Raw genomic sequence first — 16080 nt, forward strand, 5'->3', positions numbered from 1 at the left:
AGAAACTTTTAAATACATAAAGGGAATCAACTCGGTAAAGGAGGAGAGCATATTTAAAAGAAGAAAAAGTACCACAAGAGGACACAGTTTTAAATTAGAGGGGCAAAGGTTTAAAAGTAATATGAGGAAGTATTACTTTACTGAGAGAGTAGTGGATGCATGGAATAACCTTCCTGCAGAAGTGGTAGCTGCAAATACAGTGAAGGAGTTTAAGCATGCATGGGATAGGCATAAGGCTATCCTTCATATAAGATAGGGCCAGGGACTATTCATAGGATTCAGATATATTGGGCAGACTAGATGGGCCAAATGGTTCTTATCTGCAGACACATTCTATGTTTCTATGAAAAACATCCCCACAGCATGATGCTGCCACCACCATGTTTCACTGTGGGGATGGTGTTCTTTAGGTGATGTGATGTGTTGGGTTTGTGACAGATAGAGCATTTTCTTTGATGGCCGAAAAGTTATATTTTAGTCTCATCAGACCAGAGCACCTTGCTCCATACATTTTGGGAGTCTCCCACATGCCTTTTTGCAAACTCAAAATGTGCCATTTTTTTTTTTGCTGAAAGTAATGGCTTTCTTATGGCCACTCTGCCATAAAGCCCAATTCTATGGAGCGTACGGCTTATTGTCATCCTATGTACAGATACTCAAGTCTCTGTCGTGGAACTCTGCAGCTCCTCCAGGGTTACCTTAGGTCTCTGTGCTGCCTCTCTGATTAATGCCCTCCTTGCCTGGTCCGTGGGTTTTGGTGGGCGGCCGTCTCTTGGCAGGTTTGCTGTTGTGCCATGTTCTTTCCATTTGGGTATGATAGATTTGATGGTGCTTCTGGGGATCATCAAAGATTTGGATATTTTTTTTATAATTTTTATAACCTAACCCTGACTTGTGCTTCTCAATAACATTGTCCCTTACTTGTTTGGAGAGTTCCTTGGTCTTCATGGCAGTGTTTGGGTAGTGGTGCCTCTTGCTTAGGTGTTGCAGCCTCTGGGGCCTTTCAAAAAAGGTGTGTATATGTGATGACAGATCATGTGACACTTAGATTGCACACAGGTGGACAAAATTCACAGATCATGTGACACTTAGATTGCACACAGGTGGACATCATTTCACTAATTATGTGACTTCTGAAGGTAATTGGTTGCCACAGAACTTTTTATGGGCTTCATAACAAAGGGGGTGAATACATATGCACATGCCAATTTTCTGTTTTCTATTTCTAAAAAATCGTTATATGTATATATTTTCCTCATTTCACTTCACCAACTTAGACTATTGTGTTCTGATCCATCTCATACAATTCAGATTAACAAAACATTGAACTTAAGGCTGTAATGTAACAAAATAGGTAAAAAGTCAAGGGGGGGGGGGGGTGAATACATTTTTAAGGCACTGTAGTTAATCTGGTAGAAAAAAGACAAAAGTCCATCCAGTTCAACCATAAGAGAGAGAAAAAAACAAATAAAGCATGCTCCAACAGGGTAAAAAAAATCCTTCCTGATCCCCCAAGAGGCAATTGGATATTCCCTGAATTAACATTACCTATAAATGTTAGTATCCAGTTATATTATGTGCATTTAGGAAAGAATTCAGGCCTTTATTGACCTCCAGAAGATTTACCTCTCTTCATGACCAGGCCATATTTTGCGATACGGCACTGTGTTACTTTCACTGACAATTGCGCGGCCATGCAAGGCTGTCTATAAATTAAGTTTATGTCATTTTTTTTTTTCACAAATACAACTTTCTTTGGTGGTATTTGCTCACCTCTGTGTTTTTTATTTTTGTGCCATAAACAAAAAAAGACCAACAATTAAAAAAAAAAGATATATATATATATATATATATATATATATATATATATATATATATATATATATATATATATATTTTACTTTGTGCTATAAAACATATCCAAAATTTTTTTTTATAAATATATACATTTAGGCCAATATTCTGCTACATGTTTCTGTAAAAAAAAAAATCCCAATAAGTGTTTAGTTTGCACAAAAGTTCTAGCGTCTGCAAACTATGGGATATACAGTATACTGTAAATCCCAATAACGCCCCTTTCACACAGGCTTTCCGATCAGCTCCGTCAGTTTTTCGGGCGAACCTGATCGGATGCTCTATGCTCCCCTATGGAGCGGTGATATGTCCGCTGACACCCGCTGCTATCCGATCCGATCCTGTCCATGAAATCCAAACGAATGGTGACCCTATTTTCCATTTGTCTGGAGGATCGGATAGGATAGGATGAAAATGGACAAGCGGTCAGTTTTCATCCGATCTCCCTTAGACTAGTGCAGGGATCTGACGGTCTGTCTCTGCAAAGTAAGCAAGCTAAGCAAACTGAGCAAAATGGAGTCCGCCGGGCGGAAAGCCTGTGTGAAAGGACCTGAAGTGTTTAGTTTGCACAAAAATTTAGCGTCTACAAACTATGGGATATATACTGTAATTTGTATTTATTTATTTATTTACTAGTAATGGCGGTGATCAGTGACTTATAGTGGGGATTGTGATATTGCAGCAGTCATTCTGACACTAACTGACACAGTTGACACTTTTTGGGAACCAGTGACACTAATACAGTGATCAGTGCTAAAAATATCACTGTCACTGTACTAATGACACTGGCTGGGAAGAGGTTAAACAGCTAGGGCCACCTTGTTGCCGTACATTTAAGTTACAACAATCTACTCAGAACCAAACAAACAACAGACTTACCTGCAGTGAAAATAAAAGTTTGATACAGTATTTTAGCTTACACATTAGGTAAGGCAGTTGACAGGCCAGCAGTTGTCAGATTTTAGGTGACATGTGAACCTCTATTTGTCTCAGCAAATACAGCTTCCATTTCTCCATTGGGTTTACTTTTTTATTTATAGCAAATATATAGCTGTTTGATGTAAGTTCTTCACATGAAAACAGTTTGTCGTAGTGCCGTGGGCAAGGTAACAATGGACTCCTTGGCCAAAAGTAGCAAGGTGGCTAGTTTGTAAACTAGTAGGCTGTTACATAACATACAAATAAAGGATCTACCTTGGTATTTTAGATATGTGTAAAAAGGGTACAAATTTTGTAAAAAGAATAAATAGTTCAGCAAAGTGGCAGGTTGGTCTGAAGTCCCAGATGGAATAGCCTTATAAGTAGCAATTTTGTGGTTTTGGAGGTGTTTTTCCTGTAGCAAGGTCAAAGTCTTTCTCACATAGTATAAAACTTGGATAGGGGGCTTGGCTTGAACCATGTAGTGAGCAGGGGACAGAGTGTACAGATGTGGACAAAGTCGAAGGGAAGGGGCCTCAAACCAGATGATAGAGAAACTAAAGTTTCCAAGGCTAGCAGGCACACTGAACCTAAAAGGAATCAAAGGTTGTGCAAGGATAAAATGTGCACATATACAAAATTCAAAGGCATGTACACAAATGCTAGAAACCTGGTTAATGAAATGGAGAACCTAGAACTTATGATACATGAAGAGGATTTTTACTTTGTAGAAATATCAAAAATCTGGTTGGACAGCTTACATGACTGGCTTTCAACAGCCTAGGGCAGGCATGTCCAAAGTCCGGCCCGCGGGCCAATTGCGACCCCCAGGCCGCTTTAATATGGCCCCACAGGTAATTTGCAAAAATCTATTGTGGTGGCCCCTGTGAATCCCAGAGCGCTGCTCAGGACCACTGGCATCTCTGGATTTTTCAACGCCCATGTTACTTGTGAATACACGAATGTTAACACCCACCGCCCATCCCCACCAGCTTTATATCCCTTGCTCAATATGGCCTCAGACTTAGCCTGATAAGGGAGCACTGAAAAACACAAATACCTTTGGCGCTAGTATGACAGGACCAGCGCCCTCTCCATGATACTGGCATAACACCTGTTTAGATTTGTCATCCATGTGACGAAATGGAAAAGTATGCCATTTGCAATAAACTTTGCATAAAATAAGTAATTTGCATTTAATTTTAATGGTCCAAAGAATGTCAGGCAAAATGGCCGGCCCTCACGCATGTTCACTTCATCAAATCTGGCCCTCTTTGAAAAAAGTTCAGACACCCCTGGTCTAGGGATACTCCCTGTATAAAAGGGATGGGGTGGGTAGAAGAGAAGGTGGGGTATGCTTTTATGTGAGATGTGATTTGATTGTGAATATAAGGCATGGTACTGCTTATGGGGCTGGTAAGCTGGTGGAGTGTTTATAGCTGAAGCTTTAAATTAGCTTTAAAAAAATAAATTAAATGTGGAGAAGGAAATCCGTCTACTTTCACAGCATATGAAACGAACAACCATATGTTCACACCCATAGCGGTCTTAGAAATTTTTTAAAAAGAAATTGTTCTCAAATTTGAAATATTTAAGGGTCAGAATGATTGAAGTAAATCTATTAAAAATCATCAGGAGGTGATTGATGTTGTGATTCATTCAGTGCTTCGTGTACAGCAATCAGACCCTCCATATGAGTAATGAGAGTGTATAAACATTTAACGTCAAGGGTAACCAAATTACCATTACATAGGGCCAAGATCAAGCTGTGCCAGGATTACATACATTGAATCCTTTATAACTATGAAATATCAGTGACTACCTGTTGTAGAAAGGGATCTACTAAATCAGCAAGAGGTTGTGATAATGAACTACTGGTGGTTGTCCAGGAGGGTGTGTGGAAACTTTATGGATTTTTGGCAGTGTGTATAAAATGTGACAATGAGTAGTATTGAACTGTTAGAAACTCATACTCATTTATACTAATTTACCCATGCAATGAGAGCACAGTGATTAAAGCATCCACAAATCCTATGTATTGAGTAACTCATGATGGTAATAGGAGCAATCAAGAAGTACAATTGCTCCCCCCACTTCCCATATCAGCATAGCATGTATATTAATTATGTCATCAGCCAATTTTTTATTGCCTCCCATTCAACTTGTTTTTATTTTTGGTATTCTAATACATGTGGAATCTGGTAAAGGCCCAATCCACGAAAAGTCCTGAATGCAGAGGGAATTACTAATGCATTTTTGGTGCTTTTCACTTAGAAATTAGAACCCAGAGGGTTCTAAAGGTACATTCCTGTAATTTTCCCTAAGTTCCAACATTCTTTCAATTTTGTAGGGATCAATGTTAAAGAGGAACTTAACTAGCTTCTGTGGTTTTCTTTTTTTTTTGTTATCTCCTTTTACCTTTTAACCTGGGTTATATATTCACGCCTGGCAAATCCAGCATTGGTCTGCTGTGATACACCTCCCTGTGCTGCACACCAGGTTCTGCATGGCCATATTTATTTCTTACTTCATCAAGAGCCAGTTGTCTCCTCCTGGTTTAAGCAGCCAGCACCCCGGTAATGCACCTCCAGCTCCTGTATTGAAGCTAATGCATTCTATAATATGTGATGTACATGAGGCTTCATGAATGGAACACATCATTCTCTCCTAGGCAGGAATGAACATGAGAGGGGGTGGGTTGGAAAGTAAAAAGACAAAAACAAAAAAAAAAAAATCACCAGTTTAAATGTAGAGGGGAATCCAAGGACAAACAATAATTCCCTACTGAGTATCTGCTTCTTAATAGGAGAAAATGAGCTACGACTTAAAACGTTTGTATCAAGTCCGTCCTTGTCTTTCCTCCTCTGGGTCCTCCACCACCTTTTACAAACTATCCCAGTTGCCAGGTGGGGGGCAGGCTTGATAAGAGAGGAGTTGGTGAGACTTTGTAGAAACATTGTCCAAAAAGGCACAGAGTCCTGTGTAGTATTGGAAACACCTAGTTCAGTATCATAGGATTAATTGACTGAACTAACGTCATTGGTGGAGAGAATAGGGGACTGAATGTGACACTGTCTGCTTGTGTCAACTGTCTCAAGTTTATATACAGTGGGTATAGAAAAGAATCACCCTCCTTTAAAATTATCTCATTTTGATACTTTGCTGCCTGAAATGAAGACACAGTTTTTTGTTTTATCCAACAGGGTTTACTCAGTGCAGCTTATAACATCCAAGTAAAAGATATAACACCAACGTGTCAGAAAATTGAGTTTGAAAAAGGATCACCTCCTGTGTTAATATTTTGTTGAACCAAATTTGTTTAAATACAGCCTTTAGTCTGTTGTGATATTTCTCTACTAACTTTGCACATCTATATTTTGCAATATTTGCCCACTCTTATTTGCAGAACTGCTCAAGTTCAGTTAAATTTGATGGTGACTGTTGTGATGTGGACTGCAGTCTTCAAGTAATTCCACAGATTTTTGATGGGGTATAAAGCGGAGTTCCACCCAAAAGTGGAATTTCCACTCTTTTGCTTCCTCCCCCCCTCTGGTGCCACATTTGGCACCTTTCAGGGGGGAGAAGGGAACGGGTACCGGTTTTTGACAGGTACCCTTCCCCACTCCCAGGATACGGCACCGCAGTGCCGTCCCTCGGATGTTTGGCTCCTTCCCCTGCCGCCGAGCCAATAGGACTGCGCTTCGCTTTACTGCCGGGTTCCCTTAACGGCAATTGCGGCGGCAGCACCCAACAGCCGATGGAAACATCGGCTGCGGTGCCGACATTGCTGAACTCCAGGACAGGTAAGTGTCCTAATATTAAAAGTCAGCAGCTACAGTATGTGTAGCTGCTGACTTTTAATTTTTGGAGGGGGTGGAGGAGGAAGTGGAACTCCGCTTTAAGTCTGGATTCTGACTAGGCCATGCAAGGACATTCACTTTTTTCTCCTTCAACCACTGTGTGGTAATTTTTGCTGTGTGTTTTGGGTCATAGTCGTGTTGGAATGTAAAGCTTCTTCCCATCGACAACTTTCTGGCAGAGTGAACCAGATCTTCCTCAAGAATTTAACTGTAATGTGCCTCATCCATTTTTTCGTTCTATCCTGACAAGTGCTCCAGTCCCTGATGCAGAGAAACACCCCTATAACAGGATATTACCACCTCCATGCTTTACTGTAGGAATGGTGTTATTTGGATGGCGAGCTGTATTGAATTTCCGCCAGACATATCGTTTGGCGTTGAGACCAAATAGTTAAGTTTTAGTCGCATCTGACCATAATGCCTTTTTCTATGTGACCTCAGAATCTTCAGGGTGCGTTTTGGCAAATCTCAGTCGTGACTGCATTTGGCCTCTCTTGAGGAGTGGCTTTTTTCTTGCAACCCTCCCATACAAGCCACATTTGTGGAGAATTTGTGATATTGTTGTCACATGCACACAATGACCACTCGTTGTCATAATCTCATGCAACTGCTTCAGAATTGCTGTTTACCTCTTTGTAGCCTCTCTGACCCTTTTCCTCCTGGCTTCAAATAGACTTCACTGTGCTTCTATGCATTAATAAAGCCTTTGAAATTGTTTTGGATCCATCTCCTCACTTGTGTCTGTCCACAACTTTATCCTGGAGATCTTTTGACACTGCCTTGCCACCCATAGTTGATTCATTTGCATTGCCAGGGTCTGAAATGCTCCAGGAAAGCTCTTTTCACGCTGAGCTAATCAAAATTACCACAGCTTTGTGAGCCATTGAGAAGGTGATTAGCTACACCTGAATGAGTTTACAAGTCATTTTTATAGGAGGGGATGATCCTTTTTCTAACTCAGTGATTCTGTTTTTGATTTTATTTTTTTTTCTGACATGTTGGTTTTATTTTTTTCACTTGGATGTTATAAGTTGCACTGATTGAATGTGGCTGGATAAAAAAAAACAGTGTCCAACTTAATTTTAGGCTGCAAAGCAACAAAATGTGTATATTTTAAAGTGGGGGGGGGGGGGTGATTCTTTTCTATACCCACTGTATATATATTTCAGGTACTTTCAAAAGCTGGCTCAACGGTGAAGACTATTCCCTAATTTTTCTTGTGTGAGTAATCTATAATATTTACTGCATAACATTAAAACAACCCAAAACCAAAAAATGTATGTATTGCAGCTTGCCATTCCCTAAATGTTGTGGCTGTCTTGCTGTTTTAGGGTACCTACATTCTGGACAAAGTAGTGAAGCAGACATATTTTGAACAGCAGCATTGTCGGTTGAAAGGGTAGTGTTAGACTACTAGAAGATTTTGATGGATTTGACTAACAAATTGAAGTTGAATTGTTATGATTGTTTATGAGCAGTTACAGCAATTTTTTTTCCTTTTGATAAAGTATTTACATAAATGAATATACTGTAAGCTGACCTTTACTAATCACCCTGTCAGTGGTAAATGGTTTATCTCAACCCTTTAACTTCCACCTTGTCTGGACAGCTTGGTCCCTAATAGGATATTGAAAATATAGAGAAAAAGACTAAAAAAAGAAAAATAATATAGCCACCACATCTAAGAATTGGTGAGCTGCAATTTAAAGTGATTGTAAATGATCAACTTGTGAAACAACCCATTCAGTTTGAAATAGAAATGAAAGGCAAAACATTTGTGTGTCGATATGGAAAACATTATAAATACTTTTTTTTCTTTTTTTTTAAGTGATCACTTTCCCTCTGTTCTCATTTGCATAAGAGCTGGGGGAAGAGAAACAGCAGTACATTGAGCTTCCCAGTGAAAGGCTGTGCACAGAGGGGGGTGGGGGGGCATGTCAGGACAAGTCTGATCATTGGAAAAGACCAGGCTGAGTTCCCAGCATAACTAGAGAACTGACCACGCTTGGATGGGTGTGCTTTTATTACTAGTGTGGTCAGTTTGAAATAGGAAAGCAAAGCGACAAGAACACCAGGGAATTCACACAAAGGAAGCAATACAAAGAGAACAGGATATTTTTTTTCATACAAGTACATGGTACAGCAGGTACATATCAGGAATATGAAATGTTGGGGTAACAAACTCTTTAAAAAAATTTTTTTGGGTTTAATACAACTGTAATCTTGGCTGTAACACAAAGTCACCTGTATGTTTTTGTGATTGTCAAGTGTTTTCATTGCTATAATTACTACCAATGTCTGTGCTAGGGTGTTCCTCTACTATGGCAATGATGTCACCATCCTATGGTTGTAGCCTTGAGTGCAGAGACCAAATGATCTGGTCAGATTCATGGCCGGTGTTTTATGTGATCTGCTTTGCTGAATCTGATCTGCCCACCTTAACCACTTAAGCCTCGGAGGATTTGGCTGCTGAAAGACCAGGGGGTATTTTGCGATTCGGCACTGCATGACTTTAACGGACAATTGCGCGGTCGTGCGACGCTGTACCTAAACGAATTTGACGTCCTTTTTTTCCCACAAACAGAGCTTTCTTTTGGTGGTGTTTGATCACCTGTGCGATTTTTACTTTTTGCGCTATAAACAAAAAAAGAGCGTCAATTTTGCAAAAATAACAATATTTTTCACCTTTTTTTTTTATGAAATTCCCCAAAAAAAAAATGTAAAAATCAAAATTTTTTAACATTTTCGGCCAATTTGTTTTATGATACATATGTTTGGTAAAAAAAATCGCAAAAAGCGTATTTTGATTGGTTTGCGCAAAAGTTATTGCGTTTACTAACAAAGGGAAAGTTTTTGTCATTTTTGTTGTTTTTTTTTTAACGCGTAATGGCGGCGATCTGCGATTTTTTTTGAGGTACTGCGACATTGCGGCGGACAGATCGGACCCTTGACTGACATTTTTGACACTTTTGGGGTTACCAGTGACATTTCTACAGTAATCAGTGCTATACATATGCACTGTTACTGTAAAAATACACTGGCAGTGAAGGGGTTAACTTTATTTGAGAGGGAGGGGCTGTGTGTGTCCCTAGGGGCGTGATTCTAACTGTGATTGGCTGTGACTAGAGCGGTAGGACCAATGATCAATGGTCCTACATAGTAGAACCGTATGATCATGGTTCCTACACAGGGGAGAATGACAGGCAGCTTGTTTACACAAGCTGCCTGCCTTTCTCCCTCTCCCCCGACGATCGCTGAGTGAGCGGCGGACATCGGGTCCGCCGGTCACACGCGCGGGGGGGTCCGTTACCACGCGGGAGCGGGAACGCGCCTCCGGCGGCGTGCGCTCGCTCCCCAGAGCCTCACAGGCTAGTGACGTACCGATATGTCACTCTGCCTGTGAGGGGCTGACCGCCACAGTATATGTACGTGCGGCGGTCGGCAAGTGGTTAATTAGACAGTAGTTTATTATCTACATTCAAAGCTTAAGGCAAAGAGTTTGTTCTACAAACAAATAATTTGTTCTCTGGTAGGGGTGAGCTAAGGTTCCAAACCCGTGAGAAATTGTCACATGACAGCAGGTTGTCATTCCAATCAGAATTGCTAAATGTAACAAAGTGGAAGGGATGCTGGTAACATCATTGACCTAATATGGCAATGTCATTGTCAACCTTAGTTTATGCTTGTTCTCCAGCCTTTTGTCTCTTAATTTTCTGCAGTCATGAAGCTAGCTTAGTTTCTGGTCCAATTTGCTCCTGCGAAAGAGAAAAATAAATTCCTTCCTGATCCTCCAGAAGATAGTCGAACATTCTCTGGTTTAAAAATTTCCGGTTGTGTATGTAGTTTTTAATGTATAGTAATTTAGAAAAAATAAGACAAATAAAAGTTAAGGAGAAGTATAGCCAAAGCTATTTTGGTTTTACTTCTGGGGCTCTCAGGAGTGCAATTGGTTCTGCACTTCTGTGACCTGTTTTCAGCTGACAGCGAACTTAGAGTAGGTGGGGGACAGATGCACTTCTCTTTTAAGACACTTAAATTTGTTAAAAATGTCTTTTTAGAAAATCAACTTATACTTTCTTCTTTCTAGGATGAATTTCACCCCTTCATTGAAGCTCTACTCCCTCATGTTCGAGCATTTGCCTACACCTGGTTCAACCTTCAGGCTAGGAAAAGAAAGTATTTCAAAAAACATGAGAAAAAAATGACTAAAGAGGAAGAACGAGGTGTAAAAGATGAACTGCTAAATGAGAAGGCTGAGGTTAAGCAGAAGTGGGCATCCCGGCTTTTAGCAAAGCTTCGAAAGGATATAAGGCCAGAATTTCGCGAGGATTTTGTTCTGTCTATAACTGGCAAAAAGGCTGCTACTTGTGTTCTCTCCAACCCAGACCAGAAAGGCAAGATGCGGAGGATTGACTGCCTTCGACAGGCAGATAAAGTGTGGAGGTTGGATCTTGTGATGGTGATCCTTTTCAAGGGCATTCCATTGGAAAGTACAGATGGCGAGAGACTGGTGAAAGCTGCACACTGTTCTAACCCACAGTTATGTGTTCAGCCGCACCATATCAGTGTGTCTGTTAAAGAGCTGGACCTGTACTTGGCCTACTTCATCCGAGAGAGAGGTGAGGGGATGCCGTTGGCTGCTTTTAATACATTTTTATCTGATCAATGTTTGTGGATGTAAGCATGCATTAAAATCCTTACCTTGTGTCATACCATATCCTCATAAGCAAAATAAATGTTTCAGAAATATTGTATTTTGATAAATGTAGATTGTTAATGCAAAAAAAAAAAAAAAAAAAAGTAAAATCATATTGAATTCATACTTTTTTAAACAAATTTATTTTTTAAATTTTTACATGGTGTTCATTATATTTTTTTCTACATTTACATGGTTATACAATGTAACTGTTTAAAGCATCCCTGGCAGTGTTACATTTTTCAAGACACTGGGGTCTGCATGTAAATGTTGATAAAAATATGCATAAGGGCTCTTTCACACGGGCGGTCCGATCAGATCCGCCTGTCAGTTTTTTAGGCGGATCTGATCGGATGCCCCATTCAGCCCTATGGAGCAGCGGATGTCAGCGGTGACATGTCCGCTGACACCCGCTGCCATCTGCATCCGATCCTGTCTATGAAATCCGGACGGATGGAAACCCTATTTTCCATCCGTCCTGGGGATCGGATCGGATGAGAGCGGACAGGCGGTCCGCTCTTATCCGATTCCCCATAGAGAGCAGCGGGGGCTGTGACACCTCCCTCTCCGCACTGCAAGCGGAGACGGAGCTGTCATCCGCCGGCTGAGCGGGGATCGCTTTTCGATCCCCGCTGAGCAGCACGGATCCGCCTACGGAGGCGGACCGTGTGAAAGAGCCCTTAAGGCTTTATAAGAAAACAACAAATTGTATTTTAAATATCATTACACATTTTACACCCCTCAGTTTTATTAACTAAAAAATATATAATACAAATATAAATAATAGTTATTTTTGACAATCCAATATAAGCTTGCTTGAAAAATCGTTCATGTGATTGCAGGCTTTCTGCTGACCATCTCTCTCTTCCTGGATTCCCTGCATGCTTTGTAGCTTCTCCACTGCTGTTTACTTTTGACCTCTAAGTACTACATATCCCAGTACAGGGACAAATGCGCAGCACTGAATACATCTCTATACCTGTTTTTGTTTTTAACAGGCTGGATGCATGTGGCTGCATGAAAAACCTGCCACTCCCCAGGTGCATAAATACAGACTTCTGCACCGATGTATGGGTCTATGTGCACTTGTAAATGAACCTTTCCATTAAAAGTGGTAGGCGTGAAAACAAATAGCAACTGTGATATGTTAAAGACAAGGCTAGAATTAAGTTTCGTTCTGTATTTTGTGTGTTTAACGAGCCCAAGACTCACTTAATAGCCTTATTGATCATCAGCTTAACAGGAGCCCCATTACCTCTGATTTTGAATCCGTGTCTGTCCCTAGTACACTGACAGAAGAACATGAAAAGCGCAGACCTCACCTACCATGTCCTGAGAGCAGCCCACTGCCCCTCTGCTACTCTAAGACTCCATTCACACCTGAGTGTATCATTTTCAGGTGTTTTTCTGGCTTTTTCAGGCGTTTTTTCATTAATTTTTCAGGCGTATTTTGCAGGTGTTTGGAGGCAGGCATTGACATCTAACAAAAATGCTTGTAATCTGCCAAAAAAGAAGCTCATGTACTTTTTTGAGTTTCAGGCGTTTTGCTTCAGGCGACAAAATGCTAATATGTGAACAGGGGCCATTAAAATAAATGGGATTTTGCTTGTTGGGCGTTTTGAGACTTCAGAGATGAGTGTTTTACAAGCTGAAAAATGCTCAGGTGTGAACAGAGTCTAAGACCTCTTCATACAGCATGCAGGCAGGTGCCATACTGCTCCCTTGTGCCACCCGTTAACTGTCTCACTGTATTCTAACCCGACAGAGAGAAAACTTCTGCCTATTGCAGTAGGAGTTTAGTAGGGACCTGCTTTCCAAATTACAAGTTAAAAAATGAATGCATACACACTTCCAAATTTGTGTTACCTTTTTGGTTTAATCATATTTTATGGTATTCATACAGTGCATCCAGGAAAGTATTCACTTCACTTTTTCCACATTTTGTTATGTTACAGCCATTCTAAAATGGATTAAATTCATTATTTTCCTCAAAATTCTACAAACAATACCCCATAATGATGAACGTAAAAGAAGTTTGTTAGAAATCCTTGCAAATTAAAAATTAAAAATAAAAACAAAAATAAAAATCATGTACTCAAGTTTTCACAGTCTTTGCTAAATACTTTGTTGAAGCACCTTTGACACCAATTACAGCCTCAAGTCATTTTGACTATGATGCTCCAAGCTTGGCAAACCTATTTTTGGGCAAGTTCTCCCATTCTTCTTTGCATGACCATTCTTCTTTGCAGGATCAGCTTGGTGCACAGCCATTTTCAGATCTCTCCAGAGATGTTCAATCGGGTTCAAGTCAGGGCTCTGGCTGGGCCACTCAAGGACATTCACAGAGTTGTTCTGTAGCCACTCCTTTGTTATCTCAGCTGTGTGCTTAGGGTCGTTGTCCTGTTGCAAGATGAACCTTCTCCCCAGTCTGAGGTCCAGAGCGCTTTATAGCAGGTTTTCAACATGGATGTTTCTGTACATTACTGCATTCATCTTTCCCTCGATCCTGACTAGTCTCCCAGTTCCAGTTGCTGAAAAACATCCCCACAGCATGATGCTGCCACCACCATGCTTCACTGTAGGGATGGTATTGGCCAGGTGATGAGCGCTGCCTTGTTTCCTCCAGACATGACACTTGCCATTCAGGCCAAAGAGTTAAAATTTGTTTCACCTGACCAGAGGGTTTTGTTTCTCAGGGTCTGAAAGTCCTTTAGGTGCCTTTTGGCAAACTCAAGGTGCCTTTTGGCAAACTCCAGGTGGGCTGTCATGTGCCTTTTACTGAAGGTGGCTTCTGTCTGGCCACTCTACATAGGCCACTCTATATAGGCCTGATTGGTGGAGTGCTGCACAGATGGTTTTCCTTTTGGAAGGTTCTCCTCTCTCCACAGAAACGCTGGAGCTCTGTCAGAGTGACCATCAGGTTCTTGGTCATCTCCCTTTTCCCCATATCACTCAGGAAGAGTCCTGGTGGTTCCAAACTTCTTCAGTTTACGGATGATGGAGGCCACTATGCTCATTGGGACCGTCAATTCTGGAGAAATGCTTCTGTACTCTTCCCCAGATCTGTGCCTTGATACTATCCCATCTCGGAGGTGTACAGACAACTTCTTGGACTTCATGGCTTAGTTTGTGCTTTGACATGCACTGTTAACTGTGGGACCATATATAAACAGGTGTCTGCGTTTCCAAATCATGTCCAATCAACTGAATGTACCTCCAATCAAGTTGTAGAAACATCTCAAGGATGATCAGTGGAAACGAGATGTACCTGAGCTCAATTTTGAGTGTCATGGCAAAGGCTGTGAGTACCTATGTACCTGTGATTTTTTTTTTGTTTATTATTTTTAACACACTTGCAAAGATTTCAAGCAAACTTCTTTCACGTTGTCATGGGGTATTTTTTTTTAGAATTTTGAGGAAAATAATGAATTTAAACCATTTTGGAATAAGGCTGTAACATAGCAAAATGTACAGAAAGTGAAGAGCTGTGAGTACTTTCCAGATGCACTGTATGCTATGCTACAGTCTGTTTAAATACCTCTCCTTAGCATTAGTGGGATAAAGGCAGTGCTCCTATCTGAGGAAAGTGAGGTAATCATTCTGTCAAGTTCTCTTTACGAACTACTTGCTTTTTTTGCTTGGGCATTTAATAGGGTGGTTTGATGAACGTGGGTATCAGATCCCTGCCCTCCTCACTAATTTGTGACAAAGGACTGGTCAATCTCACACCGCACTGTCACTTATGTGACAATGCCACTCTCAGCTGCAACCTGCACAAATATTTCCAGCTCGCAGGACCACAATATAGGTGCCAACAGCCTGAGAGCGATTGTCATTGGGCTAATTAAACAATTAACCCTATAACTGTCACCACTGAGCAGGAGGAAACTCATAATTTTATCAATACCATTTATGATTTAAGAATAAACGTCTGTAACACACACACTGTCACCACAAACAGGTATGTTCATAGGATTTATCCTTTACAGTAGCACTCTTCCAGAGACAGGTTATTTTTTAGCTTGCATAAAGAGCTTAGAAACAAGGTTAACACTTTTTAAAAAAAGGTTTTATTAATGAAAAGGTCCAAAATTGGTGCAAAATAAAATATTTACAGAAAAAAGGTGTTTCAAGGAAAAAAAGACATAATTCAGCAACAGAGAAATATAACAGAGTGAGAAGGAGAATATGCGCAATGTCCTTGGGTTGAACAGAGTTTGGTCGATGAGCAAGGGGGGGTTATCGGTTCTCAAACTTGGCAGATGTTTGTGGTTTGATGGTACATGAGAACCTCAACTGTCTTGGCATATCCCTTTTTCTCTGGGATCAAAGGGGTGTTGGCAGATGCCCCTGACCAATAAAACATCTAAGGAATGTCCATGGACTGTCCTGGATATGACAATATCAAGTCCTCTCCTTACACACAGTTTTTACCACTATTTATATCTTCCAAAATGTACCAGTTACAATCTTGAAACTGAGAGATTATGGTTTAGCTCTTCCCTTCTGTATGTGCTAGACTAGTCATGTATGACCTTGATTCATTCAGTATGACATTCCCCATTCAAAGATATACTTATTATTATTTTTATTGTTTCGTGTTCCTGTCTGTGTTTATGAATCATGGTTGGATTTGTTAAGTTTTGAATTGGGCAGAGGTCTCTGATTAACTTCTATGATCCCCATTAGTTCTGGTTATCCTTTTATGGCATGCTATGTATTCTTAATGGATTTGGTCATAGTTTTACGATA

The 16080-nt window shown here is 40.5% G+C and overlaps 1 protein-coding gene across 4 annotated transcripts in view; it reads left to right on the forward strand.

Moving 5' to 3' along the window:
- The window catches only part of NFIC (nuclear factor I C), a 272434-nt gene that overhangs the window by 61723 nt on the left and 194631 nt on the right, over nucleotides 1-16080 (forward strand). For all 4 annotated transcript variants that reach the window (XM_082243286.1, XM_082243287.1, XM_082243288.1 and 1 more), the window contains exon 2: nucleotides 10720-11251. In XM_082243286.1, the coding sequence (XP_082099412.1) occupies nucleotides 10720-11251 (532 nt within the window). The remainder of the gene's footprint in view (nucleotides 1-10719; nucleotides 11252-16080) is intronic.

This window comes from Pelophylax lessonae (genome assembly GCF_965119305.1).
Source record: "Pelophylax lessonae genome assembly, chromosome: 1".
Classification (NCBI taxonomy): Eukaryota; Metazoa; Chordata; class Amphibia; order Anura; family Ranidae; genus Pelophylax; species Pelophylax lessonae.